Genomic DNA, 22,245 nt, shown 5'->3' with positions numbered 1-22,245 from the left:
GAGTGAAGACATTTGTCTGATTTGCTTTTTATGTGGTCATCTCACTTTCTTTGCATGGTCCTTGAAGTGTTACACATACGTATGCAACATCACCCCAGTGTTTATTGTCCTGTTGTCCCATCACACTTGTGCATCTTTTAGCATAATCACAACAATGCATGTTGGCAGCCGTGCCGTCATGGCAGCACAGTAACTACGTGAGCATTTGGTGAGGTTATTGTGGGGCATATGAATGAGACATGGCATTTGACATTTGGCACGGGCTGTTGTTGCTGTAATACAGGGATGTAAGTTTTAGTTTCAGACTGAAAATGTCTTGGCTTCAGTCTTTGTGGATTAGGGACAGTACTCACAGACACACCTTCCTTGTTTGTTGCAACTCATCATTTACTCTAAATGTTGTACATGAGTTATGAGAATTTTAAAAGCATATAATGACTTCAGTCAGTTTTCTACACGCAAAGAGCAAACACATTATATCTTGTTTACTAGAAGCAACAATTGCTTGAATAAATGTAAAATATACTGGCAACAACATAATTACAGTTCTGTCAGCTTTGACTGTGACCTGGTCATATCTTTCATTCATTTATCTTTATTTGTCACTGTGTGTAATAAATGACTAAACACTTGATATACACACAAACATACACACACAAACACACACACACACACACACACACACACACACACACACACACACACACTCAAACATAAATAAATAAATAAAAGCGACAGGTCCGTCTCCATGTCATCTTGCTCTACATTCTTCTGATGACGCAGGTGATACAAGCGGAGACTGCTAAATAAAACGCCATCACTATTCCTTAGTAGGACCCTCACTACAGCTCCCAGTGACCTCAAGGAAACTTTTGGGTTTTAATTGATTAGTTGACTGAGAAAAGTGACATTGAAAATACCTTGTTTTGTCCAACATACAGTCCACAAACCCAAATTTACCAAACTACAATTAGCCAAACTACACTACCAATTTACAGATGCTCCAAATAGTTGATCAGCCTATCCAGTTATACTGTGGACGTTGTTTGACTACCAGTGAAGAATCTTACTGTGGCTTTCTGTTCCATCATATGCAAAAGTTTCTGTAACTTTACTAAGATTTTACTGCAGGAAGTTAATTAGCATGCCATATCTGGAGGTGCCCTCTTTGACTTTTTCTCATTTTATGCAGTTCACATTCAGATTATTTTAATAATAAGAATTTAAATAAAGTCTCAAAATAACTCTAGTTCCTCTCAGTCATGCATAATCTGATTAAATTGTTCTGGTAAAAAAAAAAAAGCTGCAACATGGCATAAATATCATTATATTATTATTTTATTAAAGTTTGGAGATTAGAGTCAGTTTTTCTTCACCTGTAGTGTCATAAACTTTTAGATTAAAAAAAGAAAAAGGTTACTCCCAGAGGAGGCTGACAGCATCTGATGTCATCTAATGTTTATACCCAGGCAGAGTGAGAGAAATGCAAGTCTGCTTTATTTGATTTAATTCAATTTGCTGTCTGGCAAATTCTAATAATCTGATATAAATATTGTTAACATTAAAAATGTCACAATTAACCTGTAATGATTGGAGCAGGAGTTGAGAGGAGGGAGAGGATCAACTTCCCACATTTTACATCCACAGCAGTGGGAGACGTAAACTCTCATTTTGTTTTTCCTCCAGGACCTAATGCTAATCACATGCAGGATGTTGCTGCTGAAATAAATGACCTCAAATTAATTGAAAATAATTATCTTGATATTGTCTTTGAACAATCACAATACAGAGATTGCATAAGTGTGAGAAACAAATATTATTGGCTTATGTTTTTCTCTCACATTAGGTACCAGACACACCTCATCTGGACTCGTGAAATAATTAAACTCATTGGACCAGGAACATCCGAGAACTCAGGTCTGTACCATGGGTTGAAAAGTCTACAGGGAAATATTCTGAATGATACAATAATCACATCTGAGAACTGCAGTAAGGGCACCACAACCTATCTGATTGCTTCTCTCCATAGGCTTCTCATTAAATCTAGAATAGAATTTAAAACCCTGCTTCTTACATATAAAGATAAGTAAGAAGCATCTGAATGGTCTTGTCTCCTATTTCTACTATCAAGTTTTTTTTTTTATTATCCTGTGAGTCACTTGTCGCTGCTATTCAACTAAAACTCAATAATGTCTTGATTTCATTATATATAAATATGAATGAATAAACATGAGATGTCACTACAATTTTGTTAACTCTAGATATGTAAACATAGAAGAAATGCATGGTGAAGTATAACTGGAGAGGGACACTGTAGCCAAGACAAACATTATGATAAAGCCCAGTCAATATGAGAAACATGGTTGGACTTTTCTTAGTATATGATTATAAAGTTCTGAAATGTCTGACTTGTGATTATCTGCTTTTCATCGAGACAGATTATGCATTTAATGAGTCGGGTTGACCAGACACCCTTGTGTCTTACACTCTGCCAGCCATGACTTCTTTAGCTACAATAAGTTTAGTGTCTCTATGTTTTCAGAGCAGCTTCCTCAACTGTGTAACCTAAGCATGAGTGGACAACTTAAAGCTTAAGTGTACTTTAAACTTCTGCGTAGTTAATGTTGCTTAATGAGCAGATTAGTTTTTAGGACTGACATTAGTTTTTTAATGTTGACTAACTAAAGATCATCTAGTTGTGGAAGAAGATGCTATATGCACAAAAGCAGTAGAGAGCACAGTTAAGAATCACTTAGTGCTGCCGCCTCACGGCCAGTCGTGGGTTTGTGCCCCGGCCGTGAATTTGTTTCTGTGCAGAGTTTGCATGTTCTCCTTGTGCTTGAGCCTCACTGTCCAAACTCATCAATGTTCGGTAGGAGAATGGAATCGTTTTACAAAGCGGACACAGGCACAGTGTCAGTTCCATTTTCCTTGACCTTATTTAAAATACCTTTATTGACATATTAGCAGTACTAAAGTTAAGCCTGTATGCAGTAATTTTACTCTTTAGCTTGTTGTGCTGAGTTTGGCCTGTATCTGCAGATCTGCATTCACTGCACACAGAGCTAAAGGAAGAGATTTATGTGGCTCATTAATTCTCTGCGTCCTGTTGAAATTGTGGGGAAAAACAGCTTAGTTTACAAGGACCTCCACTTGAAGGGATACTTTACCTAATTATATTTCATATCACCAACCCTACAGGGCAGGCTCAAAACTCCAAATGCTGTTAGCCTTCAATCTTTTTTAAATTACTCATTTATATTACTTCATTATTTGGCTTAGTTGACTTTAAGTTTTAACTAACAAACTAACAAATTTTGTTCTTAATGAAAAGGCACAAATGTGTTTGCACACGGTGACATTTGAAATCTTTTCTAAATCAAATCTATTGTCAATGCCCAACACTGTTATCAAAATTTTTCGATCTGTAAGCTAATAAAACATCAGAACATAGTCACATAAACCACAATTTGAGAAATATGTGTGTATATGTGTGTAACAAATGTATTTATGTGTAACAAAATAATAATTGAAAAAATCAAGGAAGCAAAATGAAAAATGTGCTTATTATCAAAGTGTAAAATGTCAAAATGTCATCAGGTTACAGGCAGAACAGCCTCACATACCTCCTTCATAGCAAGCGAAATTAAAGGAAAACTATGCCAGACTTTTTCTGGGTTGTGTATATCTAGATATAGGAAAAAATATATTACCCCTTATATTAAGGCAATCAAGTTTATTTTCTTTGTTTTTGTTTGTTTGTTTTTGTGGAAATGATAAGGTTGCCTATGAGGATTTTGATAAGACAAGCATATAATAACTCTTAACATCCTGCAGTCATACTGATGTACAGTAAGACGATTGGAAGGATGGATCCATGGATGGATTATTTGTCTTAGACATTCGGTCGTTTTTGACAAATGTACAAAAATGACGAGCTCAATTAGACTTTTTCTTTTGCAGGCTACACAGCCACAAATGAAGTAATGCAAAGACGCGTTGATGTGTGCTTGCGTATCAGGGCGGTGACGTGCGTTCTCCGTGTACACAACATACATGTGTGGCCCTTAGGTTCACAGCTGCATCTATCTAACTTGCGCAGTGTATGACAAAGGCTTTGTGGTATTTACAAAGATAAGCAAAAATCCTGACCAGCAATGACGCCAGATCTAAACCCTGGGCCTCACCGAAGTCATTATGTGTGCAGCCTTATATCCCATATGTCACGGCCTCATCAAGAAGCTAAATGACAAGCATCCTTTCCAGGGCCAAAAATTTAATTACAAAAGATAGAATGCAGCAATTTTCAAGGTTTCTGATAACATTTAGCTTGATTACCCAAAACAAACAATGCACCTTTTGGCCACTACATGACGAATCATGGCTGAAAGATGTTCTCTGCAGCTCATTATGATCACACTCCTCATCCGTGAAGTGGACCTTCCTCACAAGCTGCTTTTAATTTTCTCTGCACTCAAGAGTCTGTTGCACTGAAGCTATCACAGCATCTGAAGTAGCTGATGTTGGGGATGACCAGACTAACTTTACCTCAGGACATGTCTGTGAGAGTGGGAGACAGTTTACAAAATCAGTTAAACTGTATTTCCTGGAGTTTATTCTGCATAGTAAGGTACAGTTTTTTTTAAAACTTGGAGACAATTGAGCTTCTTTTGTTATGTTTTCTCTATACTGTCCACTCAATTTGCAGCACCCATGACCTCATTTTGATGAGAAGGATGAGATGAGAAGGTCTGACTGACCAATGTTAATCAGATCAAGAAATGAAATGAAAAAAATTCTCATCTCATTCTTCTTCTATCTGTTTACTTCTCTGTCCTGAGTGACTCAACTCTGCACAATGTTCTTATTTCCCCCTCTGGGACCACTCACACTTGCATGTCCTCCATTACCCCATACTTATGTGTCCACTCTCTTCTTTTTTAATACTATCTTTCTCAATCATTGAGGTTAAACCACTAGTTTTATTGTACATCCTGTCCTCTAACTAAAAACAGTGAAATGCAACCAATTAGTTAACAACTTATAATTCTGCTTTAAATACCCCCCCATTGTCTTTAACATTGATTTATAGTTGAACAAAACGACAGTGATATGATATTTAGTATGATTATGTGCTTGTGTTCGCTGAGACAGCCTTTTATTTCGGGATCGAGGAAAAGCCCTGCTCTCAGAGTAAAGCCTAAGTTTACTCTGAGAGCAGGAGGAGCACATATGGGTTTACCAGACCAACACTGGCTGCATTTTATAATCTTTCAGTGCTGCTTTGCTTTCTTTCTTGGGTTAGAGTTGGCTGTGGCTTGTGTGTACACCAGCTGTCAGTTCTGTTCTCTGAGAAAGGCTGCCTCCCTGTGGATTCAAGTGGTAACGTGTTAAGCTTACTGCACTGTTTTCCCAGTTCTTTTGAAAATGCACAGGACCCAATAGTCATTAAGATTCAGTGTGTTGCCAGTTTACAAGTCACACTAAGGAAAATGAAGTCAACGCAACAAATGCCAACATCATAACAGTGATAATGTTCTGTTTTGTTTGTGTTTACACATATTAAACTATCGTTAAGAAATAGTTTCCACTAACAGGCTGACGAGTGAAACCGTAGCAGTTGAATTTGCTCACTCTTTGGCTACAAGAGACACCCAGTGTAATCAGTAATCATGATATATATATGGTTCTTAGAATCCAAAGTAATTTATAATAAGTTATGTATTTTTGGTCACATCCCACAGGCCAAGTAAAAATGAACAGGCACACGGTATGAACAGTACTATGAAGCATACAGCATTTTTCATCAACCATTACCATCAATTACTGTGAAATCTTCTCACGTACTCTGGGAACCTGGTGTTTTCTTTTACAGAGGAGTGAGTGAATGAGTGAAGGAGCGACTGTCTCTGGCATTAAAGCAGTGGTCATGTCTGCTTCTTTTTGGATGGATGTTCTGGCCTATGACAACTGAAAGATCATTTATTGTTTAGAAACTTCCACTGGGATTTTGAATTAATTGTATGTGTATATTTCACACGCATTTGCCAGTTGACATACTGTGGCAAATTGTATAAAAGAAAATTGTCTCCTATCACCTAATCGTGTTTTTGTCAATGGCCTGATGAAATTGAGAGGTGCCTGATCCCCACAACACACAATCTTAAGTTCTGCTAATTTTATAATCTTGAACCAATAAGTACATTCATCTTTGCCTAAAAACGTTAATAAGTTGGTAATTATGAATGCCTTCTTATTGACAATACAGTCTCTTTTGTAGAGCACCTGAATCCCTGACCAGAAGCTTCTTATCTCCACTGACAACAACTTGATTCCCTCCTTCTCTCTCTTTAGATTTTGAAATTAGCATGACTCACTGATCCAAACATTAACAGTGTTTAAGTTTGACACAGAAAACATACTGTACACAAATTTATGTCCCTATTCCAGAATCTGTTTGTAATAACGTACAGTCAAGACACAGAGAAAACAGTGAACAGAACCCTTTACATTAATTGGAAATATTTCTAAGGAGCCATTTTACGGACACAGAAATCATGTCCTGTAACCGTAATGACACAAAAGTGTGCAAAAGATTTAAAATCTCAGTGTGTGGATGCCAGTTTGAAACATTAAAAACTGAAAAAGTCCTTCGCTTCAACATCTGTAACTGACTTTTATTTAAATGCTTTTTTCAAATGATACAAGTTACTTATGTGTGTGTTTAATATAAATCTCCCAGTACGTGACAATTGCTAGTACAATCACTTAATCGTTAAGGATGCAACAGATCACAGCTAGCATCCGAGCCAGCCATTACATCATTCAGTCAAAGGCCCAGTCACAGTGTCTAGCTCCTGATTCAGTGACATGACCAGCATAAATGCCCAAATACTGAACTGTGCCAACAATCAAAATGCTGTATGAGGAATACATGAACAGAAAGAGGGTCAAGAACTGATTTGCCAAAAGAAATGAACTTACTTCTAAAACCAACATCTGGATACTTTAAGTCACTCTTCCTAAAGTTGCATCCATACAAATACAGCTTTGCTTTATTCCCTTCGATATGCTTCTTTGACAAAATATATTTGGTACAAGTATGATGCAGGAATACACTGGAAATGAGTCTATGATAAAATTTCAGTCCTCTGTCATGGTCCCACTCGCTCTTTATTTCGGGGTAACTTTGGTTTTGAGTGAAAGCTCTGGGTGCAGACATGCCAGAGGCAGATTTCACTTTCTGTATTTTGGTGGATGTTTGTTACCCTGTCGAGCCTCAGTCACAATCGATTTATAATATACATTCATCATCCATTCCAAACTTGCTCCAGGACAACTAGATTAATATGGAAAGCAAGTTGGCACAAAATAGAAATAATCTAGACCTGTATGTTCACTGTACTGTAGATTTGCCATTTGTTTCCCCATAGTTAGTGTTTTACCAGTACAGCTGAACTGGTTCTAAATTAAAATTTAAGTGCTACATGTCCTTGTGGACTCCAGTCCAAGGGGTTCACCCAAACTCATTAAGAGACAAAAACAAAAAATCAAATAGACAGACACAAATGAGCATGTGTGGGGCTCTATCAGCATATTCAGATGCAAATACATTCATTTGCACCATAATTCTTGCTCACGCTCTCTGCTACATTCCTCACAAAACGCTAATTAGAATGATCAAATAAAACAAATGCAAACCCATATTCCAATGAGATACAGAATTTTATGTTTTAGGCACATAAGAACATTCAGTCACAGCCAGAGGACACATTAAAGCCCCAATCTGGATTTTTAATAAAGGTAACATACAGAGAGAAAAGCGGTAGAAATCGTATGTGACACTATAACTTCCTTTAATCTCCAGTGCAAAACAATGCTGACACACACGGTTAAAGCATTAAATATATCATCACGATGGCAAAGATATACTTAAACACTTTTTTTTTTTAAGCTTAGGTGTTTTTAGCTTAGCTTTGGTTGGCTTTGAGTCTCTCTGTTGTGATGCCAGCTTACAGCATAGTATGAACACATAGATGACCTGATGCATAAAATAGCCACTTTGATAAAGTTTTTAGAGATATAGGATATTTAATTCAAAACTGCTCAACTAAACACCTTATCAGTAGTTTTAGTCCAACAACATTAAGGCTACAAAAACACTCATGGCATGATACTTTCTCAAAATAACAAATGTGTAATTGTGTACTCCTTAAATATACAGTACATTCCTTATTTTCCAATTCAAAAACACTGTCATTTTTGTGTTGCTTTTTAAATAGATGAGAGTAAAAACAGGTTATGAAAAAACTCTGCAAAACTTTTACCAGATTGGGCCTTTAATATTCTACTATATATGACACAGTGCATTGCATATACGTTAACAAAATACACAAAGAGGAAGGCAACATACTTCATCATCATGAGTCTGGTCTGACAGTATATGAGTGTAACACAGTGCAACAGTTGCTTCCCCTACTGGTTTAGTAACCACAATTTAATTCATTTGTGTATCAAACCAGTGATTGTTTAGAAATTTTTATTGTGTCTGTGGAAAGACTATACTGCTCATCTGTATAGTTATTCAGTTTGGAGAAACTGTAGCTGAAAGATGTATGTATTGTTATGTACTGTATCTTATTTGGTTGTATCTTATTTGTAAATGTGTGTGTTTTTTCTATGATGCAAAGTGGTCTAAGTACTAAGTGTTTAGTATTTATGTGACAGTTTCATCATCACTGCGATGGTCATTGCTTGTTGAATCCCTCAGTCCATCATTTGACACGGTGTGTTTCTGTATTATTGTCTGGGGTATGACTGTTTCCAGTGCATGTAGTGTCCGTGGTATGTGCATGGCCTTTTTGACCAGTATGGAATTTGTCGGTATTTTGCTCATGTCTGTGTTTTGTGTATTTGTGGTTTGCATCTTATGTGGTATGAGTATGTCTGTGCTAGGGGGTCCTCCTGGGTCTTTCATAGCCATACTGGCCCCCACCATGGCAGGGTAGCTTCGATTCCTCCTAAGTCCTGCATTCAATCCTGAAAGCCCCCCACCCAGTGCACTGTTCCCCATTCCACTGGAGCCAAATAGAGTACCCCCAGATGAAACCGACGCAGACAGAGGTGAAAGAGTGCGGAAACATTTCAGTTTATCCACAAGTCGCAGGTTCAACATCTCTGTTTGGCTGTCATCCTCTGTCTGCCCCCCTCTCTCTCTCTCTGCCTCTGCCAGTACTTCCCTCAAAATAGTACGAGCTGGTTTAGAGGCGAGGAAGGCGTTGTAGTATGGTGGGTCATCAGTAGAAGGGCTGAACTGAAAAACAGGATGTGTAGTGGTAGAGGAGGCAGATTTAGAGTGAGGGGAGTTCGGTGGGGTAGAAGGTTGAAGGAGGAGAGTGTCTGGGCGTTTTGCCATCCATCTTTCATTAGTCTCCCCAGGTGTGTCTATGCATATTTGTGCCTGTGCTGCTCCCACAGGTGTTGAAGCTCCACTGGCATTCAGCCCACGGTCCCAGCTGCAAGGATTATACACTGAGGCAGAGATCCCATGCTCCAGCAGGAGGCGCACCAGCCCTAGAGAGGTACTGGTGGTCTTGGTGGAGTCCCTAAGGTTGGTGGAGGACTCAGCCAGTGAAAGAGACAAAGAGAGGCGGCGTGGAGTGCAGCAGGGGGTGTAAGAAGGTGTAGGCGGGGCAGAGAAGGGTATAGGAGAAGAAATGGGAGTAGGGCTGCCGACATATGCACTGCTTTGACTAGAGCCTAGAGCTGGGCTGAAGATAGAATGATGAGGAGAAGAAAGGGGTAATAGAGAAATTTTTAAGAGGAGAGAAAAAGTAAAAGGGGAGCAGAGAAGGTGGCAGGTGGCATTGGGTGTGGAGAGAAAATGAGAATTAGTAAAAGCACAGGGACAGAGGCAGGTACACATAAGTTATCAAGTCATTAATCTTGTTTTTTAGTGACTATCAAGAAATCAAATAAAAGTTTATACAGAGACATTTACCTAAAGCAAAAATCATGCATTAAATAAGTATTTTCCTGTTTTTCCCCTTTAAAGCACAGACAATGTTAATTTTTAGATTAGACTTTAACTTGCGTCATGTGATTATTAAACCTTCCCCTGGTACATTCCCCTGTCATATTGTTCTCAAAGGTAAAAAATTAGAAAAAATCTAATGTTGGATTTGATCAGTGATTTGAGTCACAACATTGTGTCAGAAGACAGACCGTTAGTTAGGAACATGTATACAGGGAACATTGGAGGAACACTTCATGCAGCCTGTGATTATTGGGAGAGTTTGAGAAAATTTACATTTGCACACAACCACAGCTTTTAGGAATGCACTCCCATGCGTTTTCTCACCCACACGCACACCAGTGGGTATACTCAATGGGTGTGTTCTACGCCGGCCATGACAACCATATGATACAACTCCAGTTCATCGTCCTCATCACATGACCTGCCAGGCCCAATCAAACAATTAGAACAAAGTGTATGAGCCAGATGCTGTGGGATCAAAGTAGCCCTGTCTCTAAATCTATTGCTAGAGAACAAGTTTGAAATTTGCTCCCTGGAGCAAGAAACACGACTGCCACCATGTGTTCATAGGTTCATCAATCGTGCACTCAAACACAAAACCAGTATTCTATACACATTATATTTTAAAACAGGATACAATGGTAATAAAGATGTTTACCTTGGGGACACAGAGTTCAGCTGATCAGAAGGGTGGAGAATCCTGCAGGTGGTGAAGGTGTATGTGGAGCTGGTATGGGACATACACTTTCCTGGGAAATTAACTAAGGGTGATAGAAGAAAAAACAAAGAGAAGGGAAAAAAAAGTGTTAGTATTTAGATTAAATGCGCCACACAGCACTATAAAATGAACACAAGTGGAGAAAAATAGGTCATGATAGTAGAATAAGACCCAAGGAAAGCAGCAGCATATAAAGATTTTGGATTTTAGTTTAGCTGAAGTGCAGAAAGTTTTCTCTGCTGAATCAGCTGGCAGCTGATTCCATAAAACAGAGATAAAGCAATGAACCCAGGTAAAACATAATTTAATCAAATTCACTTCAGTGGCGAAATAACTTACGGAATATCGAAAAAGAAAACCTAAGACATTACACTATTAACGATGTTTTGGCAGAATAGAAGCGTTTCAGTCATCATTAACTTTAAATGCAATGTTGTGCTATATATTGTTGTGATGACATTTCCCTGACAACATTATGTAGAATAATCCCCAACATTGCTATGGACATACTGTACCGTGCATGTTGACTTAGTGCAGCTGGGATTTTTGTATTGGGTGTTTTCTAGTTTAGAAAAATATAGTTCAGTAATATTTGCACAAAGGCCAAGAACTGTGTATGCAAACAGTAATAAGCAAATGTTGAGGTCATGCCCTCATGTTATTTGGATAGCTGCACTAGTAATGTTTGATATATACAACTGCACGTTGGCAAGCATACAGTAAACCAGACCTCATTTATGACATTCCTGCATCCATGTTTGTCTGTGGTACACTGATGTTTCAGTGTTAACAGCTGAAAGAATTTACAGTGTTGGCTTGGTGCAAAAATAACATATTAAATCATTTTCTATTTTTCTAATATATTTTTCAAATTACTTCAAACAATAAAATGATTTATGTTTTGCCACTGAGGACACTAATATTGTAATACACACTCTAAAGTTACAGACTTGAGGAGACTTGAAGAGATTGAAGACTTGAAGTGATTTGCAGAAGAAATGTGTGATTTGTTGGGAATGAAAAGCTACAAAGCAGGGCAGCGAAGAAGTGGGAACTTAAAAGGGAGACTACAAGAGTCTAAGCTGAAGTAAAATAAAGAACAACGAAAAAAAAACAAGTACTCAGTTTTGATGGGTTTCGATGGCTGCACACAAGGACTGCCAGGGGGATGGGTGGGTGTTGAAGGATGCATACATGAACATGATCATGCAGGAAGATACATCACATTGCGGTTGTAAATTGTCCAATGAACGCCTTCCTCACTCCCTCACCCTCCCTTTTAATCCCTCTTTCCCTTTTCCCCATGCTTTAAGGGTTACAGTGATGAGTGGATGCAGTGCTGTGACCCAAGCTACGAAGCTCCCTCACCAGGCATGTGGTCCACTGTAGCAGGCTGTAAAGCCAGGAGCTCCTTTAGGTCCATGTGCCCGTTCATTATCTCGGAAGAAGAGGAAGGGGAGGGGCTTGAGAAGGGAAAGACCGTGTTTCCAACATGTCTGTCTTTTCCTTGAATTGTGTTTTTAGCGGCACACATTTCTTCATGCAATGTTTCTGATCGACTATTGTCATCAGTGTCAAGATTTTTGTTGCAGAAGACAGACGGAGTAGAGGTAGAATGAGGCAGATTCAAGGTGGCCAAGGTTTCTCCTGACAAGCTGGTAAATGAGTCACAACAAGAGACTTCATCCTCCTCTGGTTGGTCCAGTTGCCAGCTGTCTTCCTGTTCCTGCTCGTGTGCTAAAGTGCGGAAGCCCTTCGTGACAACACCAGGCCGATGATCCAGCAGAGCACCCATGTGGGGTTGAGCCAGCTGTTGCCATGCATGAAGTGTAGCAGAGCCTGAAAAAGTCAGAGGAAAACTCAGGTTATTTAAATCCAATTTAAGCATCTTTCTAGCACAAATTAATATAGTCAAATACTGATAAACTGCCACTAGAAGTTTTCATGTTTACCAGTGAAACAAAAAATATCAAGATGTAAAATGCAATACTCCAAAAATGCTTTGATGCTGACTGATTCTTGATTCTGACTTTCTCAGCGTTGGTGATAAACATGGATGGAACCTCAAATGTTAAAGAAGCCAATGCTTGTTCCACTAATACTGACCACTAAATTTAAGTTCTGTTTCACTTAATGTTATGGTGCCTGCCAACCCAATCTGCATTCACTCTCCCAGATGGACTGTAACTGCTATAAGCTTTATATTTTATTACACCTCATATGCATCTAGTAAAAAATAAATAAATAAATAAATAAAGAGCACAATGCTGTATGCAGGCCTACTGTCATCATGTCTGTTCAATAAATGTCATTTCTATGTTTAAATGTATTAATAGTAACTTTTTAATTGCTGTTTATGGGCAGTTGTTACACTGTAAAAATAAGCAAAGCGATAGTAGAAGCATAAATACACACCCAGATGACTACAGTCAAGCATGTCACACAGTCCTTGTACCATAGTACAAAATTTCTTCAGTGAGAATGAGTAGCACGGTACGGTCCTGTCTGTATCAAGGTGTCCTTTCATCTATTATATTTCTCTAATTTCAAGTCCACTGAGTGGGCGCTTTCTCGTGTTACATGTGGGTTCTACTGAGCGAAGTCACCACAAATTCACAGGACTAACAAAAGAATGAAAGAAAGGGAAAATAGAAATTTGCGAGATTTTATTCAAGTAATTATCAACAAAGAAAAAAAGATAAGTAGAACAGAAAAAATGTATAGGATGCAAACAAGAAACAACTAAACTGAAAAAAGGCAAACAAGAGAGGAGTGAAGGCATTGGACAGTACAAACAATAGTCAAGGTAGAAATCTGTCAATGGCTTCTGTTAACTTTATCTGCTGTTTTTCATAGTCCTCATAAACACTCTAAAATCTAAAATATGAAGGTCAACTTTCTTAATTCATACACTTTTGACTATTAAGGGGTAAAAGATAGTCCTTCCTACTAAGATATTACTTAAAGTAATTTAAGCAAACTATATAGTTATAAAGACAGATCACTGCCATGCAAATAATCTGAGCCTAAAACACAAAAACAAAATGAACAAAAAAACAAAAGAAAACATAAGCCTAAGATTCAATGTTATTTCTCACATATTTAACATCATTAGACTTGAATTTGATTTTGCATTTCATGTACTTCCATATGTATATGAAGGATTTGCCCCACAACCACATTATGTGGCTTTCAGATCTTTTATATGTTGGTACAATGCAAGTGGCTAAACTCTGAATCTGAACACTAGGTGGTGCCACAAACAAAGCAAATTCCTCTGACGGGACTTTTTGCTCTTCTCAGTGTTAAACGTACATATTGCACATGTACAAAATGACAAAATGCCTTTAAGGTTTAAGGCTGCTGTGTTTTTTTCTTTTTCGCCAACCTGACACTGTGTCCAAATTAGCTGCTCTGTAGCATCACTGTGTGGAAAAATACCTTCTGACAGTCAACTCTACAAACCCAACAACCAATATAGTATGACAGTAAATAATTACAAGATCTTAAAGATTTAATTAAAAATTAGGCACAGGGAAATTTTTTGAGATGCACTGAAAAATACAGGAAGTGCCATTTAGAATATCATACTGACTCACTCACTGCAAAACCAGTGTAAAGTGCTCATCTTCTGTGATGTATTTGTTAAAAAAAATAAATCTTTGTTCACTTATAATATGACCATCTTACAAATGGTCACATTAGGGCATTTTGCAAATAATTGTGAGTGTCTTGAATTTTTTAAAGGGGAAAATCCATAAGCCACATGTGTGCAGTACATAAATGTGAAGGCATAAAGGAGTAGCTAGTACTTTATAATTCAAACCAGCAGCATGGCTGTGTATGTCTAAAGTAAAAAGAGTGCTGGAGATTCAGACTACCTTCCTGTTGTTCCACATCCACCATCAGACTTGAGACTAAAGCCATTGGAGCTGTGAGGTGAGGCGTTGTGCTTGGCAGACTGCCCAGCTCCAACAGAGTGGAACTCCTCTGCAGTTTGTTAGGATCGTGTGAGGCACTTAGAAAGATTCTGAACTTACTGTGGCTGTGCATAGTCAGATATTTATTCTGCTGCTGAATGGTTTGGTTTTGTTTCTGTAGTTGTGGGTAGTTTTCAGTATTAATTTGGGGAGTATTTGAAATACAGTTTGACGTTTGTGCATTGTTCTGATTTTGGTTCTGGTGTTTTGTCTGAAAATTTCCACTGTGAAATTTCAGATTTTGATTCTTTGATTCTTTATGTGTAGGTTTACAGGGCTTGTGGCTCTGAGAGAAATAATCACCTTCCAGGGGCTTTACAATCTGGAGCTTCTCAGGCAGGTAGGATCTTGCTGTGAAAGAGTATCCTGACCAGACGCTTCCAAAGGAGGGATGTGAACACAGTGACAACAGGCTCTCAGTCGGGGTGCCTGGGCCTCCACTACTCTCCCCACCTAATTTTTCCTCCTCTTTGGCCAGGTAGGCCAGCTTTCTCTCCCTGTCCTCTTCAAAGAAGCGTTTTTCTGAGAGGTAGTTGTCGCGGCGGAGGGACAGACGCCGCAGGGCTGCCTCCAGGTCCCTGCTCCCTGGCGTTCCTGGAGTACCAGGGGGCCGCTTGTTAGAATCCTCTGACCTGGAGATGGAGACATAATGAAGTTGCAGAGTTCCAAATGTAGCTCTTCAGTTTTTGTTAATTTGTAAGCCTTTGGGCCCTGTTGTGGTGTATAATGACTGAAATCTGAAACTGCCTGGTAACTGTGGGTTGGGGTTAGCTCAGCAGAAGATTAGATAGATAAAACTAAACAACTGAAAAATAAAAAAACATTGGTGGTTAGAACTTCCATACCCATCATACTCATCAACTGGACACTCCAGGATACTGCTAGTCCTGTTGTCCAGGAATATTCCACTTCCTGGTTCGCTACCATATATGGAGTTGGCACGAGGGGTGCCCACCCTGCTGGAGCGCCCTGAGGTGAAGCATGATGTCTGATTTGAGCCTGGGATATTGAGAGGCGAGGGGGCTAGCGATGAATGCTGCTGACGCATAAGGTTGAGGTTTTTCACTGTCTGGAACACTCTCTTTGGGTGCAGTCTGGAGACATGATCACATAAATATTCAATTTGCAAATAAATATTTTATAAGACCAAACCATTAATACCCTAACTTATTTTTGTTTCAATCAGACATATATTCTTGATGTACCTCTGCTCTTCTACGTCGGGATCATCCATCTGAAGTTCCTTTCTCATGGTACCCTCTATTTCTGCTGCCAAAGAGTCCTGGAGAAGAAAGCAAACCCTTTTTGTTGCTTTCTTCTACTGTTTGCTTTGTAACAGAATTTACAAAGCAATTGTAATTTTTATTGAATGCAAGAACTCTTAACATTTACAGTATTGTAGCTTTCAAAGTTGTCATTTGAGTCATTGGTCTAATATGTAAAATGTCTAATGTTGATTAAACCCTTTTCCTCTTAGTGCCGCTTTGTTTCCTGCTCCCTCACTTACCATCGGGAACAAGCCCAGAGAATGGAAACGCCTCGGTGTGCTGAGTGGAAGGCTTTTATTTCTCAGGTTCTTCAGCTCTTCCTGGGCTTCACGCAGCATCTCCATACACTCTGCATACTTATCTTGTAACTCCCGCAACTGAAAAGCAGGTAAAATAGTGAAAGGGAAAAAAAAAAACTAAAACTTGAGTATAAAATATATTGCACTAATTTAAAGGTTTGCACAGTGAACAATCAAGTTCACATTCAATGTTATAAGCATATCTCAGTTTAACCAAGTTTAAAAATTGACTGACTTTGGATGGATACCTTAAGCTTCTATACAGAATCACAAAGACATACTGAAACTGCTAGTTGAATGTATAAAACTATACTACTGCAGTATTATAAAATGCTAGGTTATATAACGCGAGGTTGTGTTCATATTGTGGGTATTATTACAAATATTTTTAACAAGCCTGGCTTTAAAGCAGTACAACCCACCTAGCTGATTAAAAGGACATCCTCTGGAAAAGTGTCCTGGACCATAAATATTAGTGGGAAGAAGCTAATGCTGCAGGAATGATAGGGCCGTGGTCAATGGGCTGTAGGGTTCCTTACCTCAGCAGTGAGTTGTCGCTGGGCATCTTTGGCTGCTCCTAAGTGCTGAGTGAGCTCTTCATTCTCCACAGCATACTGGAAATAACCCAGACAAAATAGGACAAGTGTGAAAAATACTTTATCTGTAACATTCACTGCGGTGTTGCACACAGAGAAATAGAAAAAATATATGACTTAATGCAACAAGGTCTTTACATGGTAGCAGTAGGTAATTAACATTATACGAGTATGAGAGATGGCAGGCATTTCATACCAGCTTGGCCTTCTTCTGGAGGTCTACTATTTGGGACAGTAAGTGTGTGATCTCTTCCTGTTGTCTGGAAGCATCTTCAGTTTTCCTGGCTAGTTCTTCAGCCAGTGAGGAAATCTGCAGGTTGGCACCACCTGCGAATGAGAGCAGGTGTTCGGCAAAAGTTAGGATTTCTAGAAAGCTGCCTCATAATCTTCAGAGACTAAGGAAGTAGTTTACATCGTTGATATTGCACCACTGATCATTAACAGTCAAATACTCACGTAATTCTTTGACACAGTCATTGACAAGTTGCTGCTCTTTCTCCTCATAGGATATTGTTTCTGTTTCTAAATGACTGGCCTGGAAGCAGATATAAAGCACGAGTGTGAGATCTTAATTAATCCAATAAATAATTTGTCTTAAAAGATGTTAATGATTAAGCTGTAAGCCTTCATAATAAATCGAAGCATACTGCTGCCAACATACTAAGTAAAGACATACATAACATAACATACAGACTTCTGTATCTTTGTAGGTCCACAGTATGGGTGCTATTTAGTTTAGTAATTGAGATTAATGCAAGTAGTATGATAGTAAGAGCTTGCCCACACAAGTATACCTCAGATCGCAATGATTTGTTTTCCTCCTCCAGATCTTTGAGTTTCTTTTGTAAGCTGTCCAAGGGGAAAAAAGTTGGACTTGATACACTGGTTTCACTGGGCCGCATCCTGTAAACACACACCAGGAAGAGATAACCTTCAATATTGAAACAGTGTATTTTGTACAATACGTGCAGCAGTGGTAATACTCCCTGAACAGACTTGAGCTTAACTGTATTAGTCTAAGTCATGGTCATGTTTTTTTTAATGTATTTTTTTCTTCCATAAAGAAATCTTTTGAGTCATTAATTTATGTCTGAAGAGAGCCATTACAGGGATAATAGAAAAAAAGACTTGCAGCTTAAGACATTCTATTACGCCTCACACAGATTACTAATGTTTCAGAGGGGAATCGTTTTGTAAGGACTTTTTGTTTGCATTTGAATTCTACATAAATGCATTGCATAATATTTATAAATAGGGAGAGAAGAGGTGATGCGATGAAAGAGGGACAGGAAGAGGTGACTGAAAGGAGACTTACGGTGTTGAAGTGGTAGACTCCACCTCACTTTCCTCAGCAGCGCTGGTATAGAACTGTAACAGCTCATCTTTCATGGACAGGTCGTGACGAAGCTGGGACACCTTTACGTGTAAAGTTAGAAGTCAAAGTGGGGGCAGAATTACGGAAAGAATATCACTACAGTTCTACTATTAAACTACTCCAAATCCAGAGACTACAGCAACAATTTGATAACAACTAAGTCTAAAAAAAAAAAAAAACACAGGTTGTAAATGGATGCTGTATATAAAGAAATTAGATTTACCTCTTCTCGTATGTGCTCTACTTGCTCTTCCAGCAGTTCGTTCCTCTCACTGAGGGTTTTGTTTTTCTTCAGCAGGGACTGCCCAATGCGAGCTGCTAACTCCAAGTCACGCTCTTTCTGCAAAAAGACAACATTTTGTTTAGTATTAAAACAGCAAAAACAGTTCACAGCATGACAAACATTAAAGGAACAATTCCACATTTGGGGAAAATATACATGGTTGACATCAATCAGGGAAGCTAACTGCTAAGCTAACTTTTGAATAGCAATCCATTATTTAATCTTTGCAGAAAAGCATTCAGGTGTTTTAAAACATGTGAAACTACTGCTAAAAAAGGAGAGAAACATTTGCTCTCAAGCTTTAAGGCATGTGGAGGGTATGCCACAGGATAACAAGTTAAAACTGTGCGGGTTAAATCAAATACGTAAGAAGAAAGTAGGTGGCATGAAAAACTAAACAAAGAGGATGAACAACAACACAATGTCCACACCTCACATGACAAGGACAACTGTGGTGTCTTTATAAGGAATACTTATTACAATACCTGAACCTATTATTGCTCAAAACAACACAAATCTCTCATAAGTAAAAACCCAGGGGAGCAGCAGCCATCATTTACTAAAGTATAATTAAAAGATTATTATGAACCTGTGCAACTAGGCACTCCTGCTTTTCAGCAGGTACAGTATGGGTGCAATCAATAACCATATTTTAGGCAGTTAGATAACAAACACTTTGTACCACCAAGCAAAACAAAGCAAGCATGTTCACACCTTTGTATTTTAGAATAGTAATTAATATGTGTTGTCAACCAAAGCAAATGGTTCAGCACAGTGAAGCCCGTGAATTCATAGTTTCAACAGTAGTTTAGTCAGTGATGGTATGACATCTGAATGTTTAGTCAATAGGTGGATCTCCGGTTAGTTGTTTAACTTAATGACTCATTTACCAATGACATCCTTCTATTTACATTTTTTATTCATGCAAAGGAAGCTTGCTGTTTTGTCTGGCTTTTTGAGGTTCACTAATCAGCTGATGTCAATCAGTCAGATTTGAATATCAGCTGTTGGAAAGTAGTTTTATAATGTAATTCTATCAAATCTACTTTGTCATAAACCTCATAATGAAGCCTGTGTTTAAACTATCAGACCACATAATATATGACCAAAGTTTCTGGGTGTGTTGACATTTAACTGGAGTCAGCTATGTTTATTCTGTTCCAATTAAATTTACATCATCATTTCAACATCTTACTTCTTCCAGCAGTCGAGTGACAGCGTCAATGTCGCTGTAGGTCTTCGTCATCTGGCCCACTCTGTCAGCACACAGCACTGCACAGACACAGAGGGGAGAAGTTTTGGTACAAAATTCAAGAGGGCACATTGTGGAGAACCAAGATGGTAAACCATGTATTAATACTTGTAATCAAAAAGTAGATGCCAGAATATGTTGCAAAATGTAAGCACTTTGTGGTCTATAAGCAACATTACATGTAGCTCAGTAAGATTTTTGTGAAAATATAAAAAATGTAAAATACTAAGTTTTCTATCCAAAATTGCAGTAGAAAACCTTGTAATGTCATATAACAAATTTCTTATCAGGCATATCCATCTAAAACTAGTCCAATAAATTAGTTATTGATGAAGGTTAGGGTGATGGTTATAAAACTGTTTTGATCATTTTGGAGATTCTAGTTTGTTCTGCTTTTACACTTTATTACTCTGTGGTAGTATACAAGATCTCCCTCTGATAAAAATAAGGTGGGACGCATTTTTTGTAAGTGTAAATTTTTGATTACCTAACTCTATATTCTGTAAGACTCTGTCCAAGTCCACACCCACATACTACACTCAAACTGCACACGCCTTGACGGGCCTCATCAACCCACATGGTGATTCAGAAAAGATAAGATTCTGAATGCAGGGCACAGACACAATATGGGAGACTACACCACAGCATTTGTACTGTATTTCAGGTACAATAGCACAAGTACATTACCACCTCCTTCTGTCACCATACAAAGCTCACCGGGTAGTCAGTTTTCTTTCCAGAGTGGAAGAATTAGTCACCTTAGGTCAAAGTTCAAACAGGATGTTGCTGACAGAGTAGATCACATTAACCCCTGAATAATCCTCTGTTTGTAGCAAAAGACTCATTATCAGCATTTCAGGAAAAATAAAAAAATAAAAAAATTTCTTAGCTCTTGGACTTTAATGCAACACTGGAGTCGTAATCAAATATCGGTGTAGACAAAATAATGTATATTGCTATACATCAGTATGTGGGTGGTTATTTTCATATAGCTGCGGTTAACACTTATCTGAAGAAACTGGGTGTGTCACAGGTGTAATTGCCAACATATCTTTATTTGTTACATGGTGCAAGGTGGAACGGTGAGATAATAACAATTTAACTATTCAGGTAACACAGAAACACTATTTTACTCTGATTATAAGGACAGATGATATGTAAGGCACATGCATAAGAACACTGTGTCAGAGGCCTCAGAGAATGCAAAACCCAACTGGCCAATGCAAACAACCTATTTTCATATTCTTAGTACATCATAGCAACATAGACATGGACTTTGCTATGCTTTAGTTAATGTTAGTCACAATCATTTGAATCCATTATTAAATACTGAAAGTTGCTCTGTTCTAACCAGACACATTGAATGAGTATGTATTACACTAAACAGCAGCAGAAAGGCATTTTGATTAATCAGTAAGGGACATGTCAACACACTTCAAACAAAATGCAAATAGTGACCTGTCAAATGGATCCTATTTATCAATGCTAAGGAGAAGTTTGGGCTACATCAGAGTAATTTCATTTTGTTTGTAGGGAATGAGTAAAAAATTTCATACAAAATTTGTCAAGTCATTTCATGGTGGCACCAGAAAAAGATTAGCGCATCAACATATTCAGGAGGACTATGAATGCTGTTGGGGCTATCAATGCTTTTGATAATAATTCAAATATGCCTCACACTAATGGCATACAGATGCACCAACAAGACCATACAAAAATCTTAGTACACAACTTTCTTATTGGGTGAGTAGTTGAGATACAAAACATTGCAAACGGAAAAAATTTGGCATGATGATACCAGGAAACAAATGTGTACGTGCTCACACACACACACACACACACACACACACACTTGGTCATTGCATGGTTGGTGCAACCTGTTTACCTATCATTCTTTCTGTGTCTGTGCTTTCTATTGCAGAATATACTCTTTTTTATCCATGTGAACACTCCACACATGTCAGACAATTGAGGTGAGCCATGTAACTAAGAAAGAGGAAAATAAACTAATATAAATAAATACAAATTCAGATGCTTTAAGTTTTTCCAGTTTTAATACGAAGTAAATAGAAAACAAAGGAATCCTATTTAAATTGATAGGGAAGCAGCTAAACACCAAGCAGACTGACTGGAAATGACAGCATGTTTGTACAGAAACTGTGTACATGTTAGGGACGAGGGAAAATAGCATTTCCTGATATATAAGTGACATCAGGAGTCTGCAAAAGTAAAATATTTAATGGCTTACTTTTTAAATCTATTATAGTCATAAAAGTATAGTGAACAAACTGTAACCTGGATTGTGTAAAAAGAGGTGTAACCTAATAGTGATAAGTTATCAGGGTGCTTTGTTTGTGTTTTAACGAAGACAGAACTTAAGACAGATGCCCCACTCCTTACCCCTTTGTCGGAGAGAGGACAAAGACATTTTTAGGTCA

The 22,245-nt window shown here is 38.2% G+C and overlaps 1 protein-coding gene across 7 annotated transcripts in view; it reads right to left on the bottom strand.

The window, feature by feature from the left end:
• Positions 1 to 6,660: 6,660 nt before the first annotated feature.
• trak1a (trafficking protein, kinesin binding 1a) overlaps positions 6,661 to 22,245 on the bottom strand; it is a 29,837-nt gene continuing 14,252 nt past the window's right edge. For 4 of the 7 annotated variants that reach the window (XM_067511540.1, XM_067511538.1, XM_067511539.1 and 1 more), the window contains 14 exons: positions 19,751 to 19,827; positions 18,496 to 18,612; positions 18,213 to 18,313; positions 17,692 to 17,800; positions 17,354 to 17,432; positions 17,094 to 17,224; positions 16,841 to 16,915; positions 16,242 to 16,379; positions 15,940 to 16,016; positions 15,580 to 15,828; positions 15,038 to 15,366; positions 12,123 to 12,593; positions 10,695 to 10,797; positions 6,661 to 9,770 (listed from right to left, as the gene is read on the bottom strand). In XM_067511540.1, the coding sequence (XP_067367641.1) occupies positions 8,717 to 9,770; positions 10,695 to 10,797; positions 12,123 to 12,593; positions 15,038 to 15,366; positions 15,580 to 15,828; positions 15,940 to 16,016; positions 16,242 to 16,379; positions 16,841 to 16,915; positions 17,094 to 17,224; positions 17,354 to 17,432; positions 17,692 to 17,800; positions 18,213 to 18,313; positions 18,496 to 18,612; positions 19,751 to 19,801 (3,084 nt within the window). In that variant the 5' untranslated portion in view covers positions 19,802 to 19,827 and the 3' untranslated portion in view covers positions 6,661 to 8,716. Of the gene's footprint in view, positions 9,771 to 10,309; positions 10,458 to 10,694; positions 10,798 to 12,122; positions 12,594 to 15,037; positions 15,367 to 15,579; positions 15,829 to 15,939; positions 16,017 to 16,241; positions 16,380 to 16,840; positions 16,916 to 17,093; positions 17,225 to 17,353; positions 17,433 to 17,691; positions 17,801 to 18,212; positions 18,314 to 18,495; positions 18,613 to 19,750; positions 19,828 to 22,245 lie in introns of all 7 variants that reach the window. The other 3 variants (XM_067511542.1, XM_067511541.1, XR_010914914.1) reach the window with 2 other exon arrangements.

This window comes from Channa argus, chromosome 7 (genome assembly GCF_033026475.1).
Source record: "Channa argus isolate prfri chromosome 7, Channa argus male v1.0, whole genome shotgun sequence".
NCBI lineage: Eukaryota > Metazoa > Chordata > Actinopteri > Anabantiformes > Channidae > Channa > Channa argus.
The sequence above is the reverse complement of the archived record's forward strand: the minus strand, read 5'-3'. Positions and strand labels throughout refer to the sequence as shown.